The 3,119-nt window shown below is 42.1% G+C and overlaps 1 protein-coding gene across 1 annotated transcript in view; it reads left to right on the forward strand.

Annotated features, from left to right (window-relative positions):
* Nucleotides 1-1,170: 1,170 nt before the first annotated feature.
* Nucleotides 1,171-3,119, forward strand: part of LOC111976820 (myelin transcription factor 1) — a 58,055-nt gene continuing 56,106 nt past the window's right edge. The window contains 1 exon segment of the mRNA XM_070447754.1: nucleotides 1,171-1,257. Within this exon segment, the coding sequence (XP_070303855.1) occupies nucleotides 1,206-1,257 (52 nt within the window). The 5' untranslated portion in view covers nucleotides 1,171-1,205.

Consider the following 3,119-nt stretch of genomic DNA (forward strand, 5'->3'; position numbering starts at 1 on the left):
AGACAGGGAGAGAGAGAGAGAGAGAGAGAGAGAGAGAGAGAGAGAGAGAGAGAAAGAGAGGGAGAGCGCGGTTCACAATGCGTTCAGAACGCAGTCAGGGGTCCATCTCCTTCATAGATAGATTCCCACCGTACTGAATGATGAAACAGACAGAAACTGACTGCAGAGAAATAGGCCTGACTACAGGGAGAGTGGGATGTTGACTGAGTGCTCTTTAGGTATCCTCTTACTCTGGGCCTTCTGACACCAGATTAATGCATCTGTAATTGGAGCTGTGACTGTGTTCTGCAGATAGTTTTTCTATCCAATAGCGACAATGAGACCTACAATCTGCTCTATTGCTGACACCCTATTGGTTCCTCCTTGAACAGACACCAGTGGGGACTAATAAACTCATAGTGGTGTTGACCGAGGACTATGATTCATTGTTTCAATTCAATTCATTCACCTGAAAGAATTGCAGCATTTTTAACTGATATCTGACATTTACATTTTTTAAATTTAATTTCACAATTATGATAACTTATGATAACTAAACTGCAACAAATAATCATGCTCCATTTGCTGAACCCCTCATATATAGTAATTGGTTCTGATCAGCACCAAGAAATTTGGCTTATTTAGATATTATTGGATGTGTGTGTGTGTGTGTGTGTGTGTGTGTGTGTGTGTGTGCTGTCTCTTATACACATCTAGATGTGTATAAGAGACAGGAGGAAGGGATGAGAGAGAGGGAGGGGGGAGAGAGAGCGAGGGGGAGAGAGAGGGGGGAGAGAGGGAGGGGGAAGAGAGAGCATAGGGTAGAGAGAGGAAGGGATGAGAGAGAGGGAGGGGGAGAGAGAGCGAGGGGGAGAGAGAGGGAGGGGAAGTGCATTTTCCAGGAAAAAAAGATATAATCTCTGTTTGTATGCCTGTCTGTGTGGTTTTGTTTGTGTATATAAGTGTATTTGTGTTTCATTGTGAGTGCGGCCTCATGGGGCTTCATCTTGCGTCCATCAGAAGTGCATTGTTGTTGCACTGAATCATAAAAGGTTGTCTGCATTATATTTATATTATATTATATTTGTATACATGTAAGTAGACATGAATATGAACTGTAGCTGGTGAGTGGGTGTTAGTCTGTAATGGCTGCTATTCTCCTATCATTTCCCTCTTCCATTAAAAGCAATGTCCTGACTCTCTGTGACCTCTTTCCTTTGTGACAGATGAGTGTGGAGAGTGATGACAAGCGAAGCACACGCTCCAAGGGAATCAGAGGTGAGGTTAGCTCTCATGCCACAAGGAGGAGTTTGTCCTCTTTTCTCTTCTTTTACTGCCAAGGCAGATTTCTTTAAAAGGTGCTAATCCACAGTTTTCCTCTCTAAAAATACGTCTTGTCCAGTAGTGCTGGTCCGCTAGCCATTGTTACCTGACAGCTCTCAGCTCATGCTGAGTGGACTGATCCGAGAGAGGGAGAGAGAGAGAGAGAAGAGAGAAGAGGAGAGAGAAAGAGAGGATGAAGTCAATTGACATTGACATTGAATTGACAATTTGAGAGAGAGAGCAAAGACGGAGAGAAGAGAGAGAGAGAGAGAGAGGAGACGAGAGAGAGAGACGAGAAAAGAGAGGAGAGCGCGGTTCACAATGCGTTCAGAACGCAGTCAGGGGTCCCATATCCTCATAGATAGAATTCCCACCGTACTCGAATGATGAACAGACAGAAACTGATCTGCAGAGAAATATAGGCCTGACTACAGGGAGAGTGGGATGTTGACTGAGTGCTCTTTAGGTATCCTCTTACTCTGGCCTTCTGACACCAGATTAATGCATCTGTAATTGGAGCTGTGACTGTGTTCTGCAGATAGTTTTTCTATCCAATAGCGACAATGAGACCTACAATCTGCTCTATTGTGACACCGTATTGGTTCCTCCTTGAACAGACACCAGTGGGGACTAATAAACTCATAGTGGGTGTTGACCGAGGACTATGATTCAATTGTTCAATTCAATTCATTCACCTGAAAGAATTGCAGCATTTTTAACTGATATCTGACATTTACATTTTTTAAATTTAATTTCACAATTATGATAACTTTTATGATAACATAAACTGCAACAATTAATCATGCTCCATTTCCTGAACCCCTCATATATAGTAATTGGTTCTGATCAGACCAAGAAATTTGGCTTATTAGATATTATTGGCATGTGTGTGTGTGTTTGTGTGTTGTGTGTGTGTGTGTGTGGTGGTGTGTGTGTGGTGTGTGTGTGTGTGTGTGTTGTGTGTGTGTGTGTGTGTGTGTGTGTGTGTGGTGTGTGTGTGTGGTGTGGTGTGTTGAACCTGTTTGTTGTAGGAGTATGTAGACCTTTTCTTTCTTCTCTTGATAATGCAGTCATGTATATTTTATGTGGAGAGGCCTCCTGATAATGCAGTCATGTATTTATGTGAACGGTCCTCCTGATAATGCATTTCATGTTATTTATGTGAGAGCCCCTCTTGATAATGCAGTCATTGTATATTTATGTGAAGGGTCCTCATGATTAATGCAGTCATGTAATATTTATGTGGAGAGCCCTCTTGATAATGCAGTCCATTGTATATTGATGTGAAGAGGCCTCCTGATATGCAAGTCATGTATATTTATGTGGAGAGGCTTCCTGATAATGCCAGTCATGTATATTTCTGTGAAGAGGTCTCCTGATAATGCAGTCATGTATATATTTATTGAAGAGGACTCACACTGATAAGTGCAAGTTAGTTTATATTGTATGTGAAGAGGCCTCCTGATAATGCTGCACATGTATATTTATGTGAAGAGGCCTCACTGATATGCAGTCAGGTGTATATATGTCTGTGAAGAGGCCTCCTGATAATGCAGTCATGTATATATGGTCTGTGAAGAGGCTCACTGATGTAATGCAGTCATGTATATATGTCTGCTGAAGAGGCCCTCCTGATAATGCAGTCATGTATAGTATGTCTGTGAAAGGGCCTCCTGATAATGCAGTCATGTATATATGTCTGTGAAGGCCTCCTGATAATGCAGTCATGTATATATGTCGTGTGAAGGGCCTCCTGGGAATTCGTAATGCATTTGTGACTTTTTGGTTGTAGTTCTTTGCAGTGCAGCTTTCCAGAA

Source organism: Salvelinus sp. IW2-2015, linkage group LG17 (assembly GCF_002910315.2).
Source record: "Salvelinus sp. IW2-2015 linkage group LG17, ASM291031v2, whole genome shotgun sequence".
Taxonomy (NCBI): domain Eukaryota; kingdom Metazoa; phylum Chordata; class Actinopteri; order Salmoniformes; family Salmonidae; genus Salvelinus; species Salvelinus sp. IW2-2015.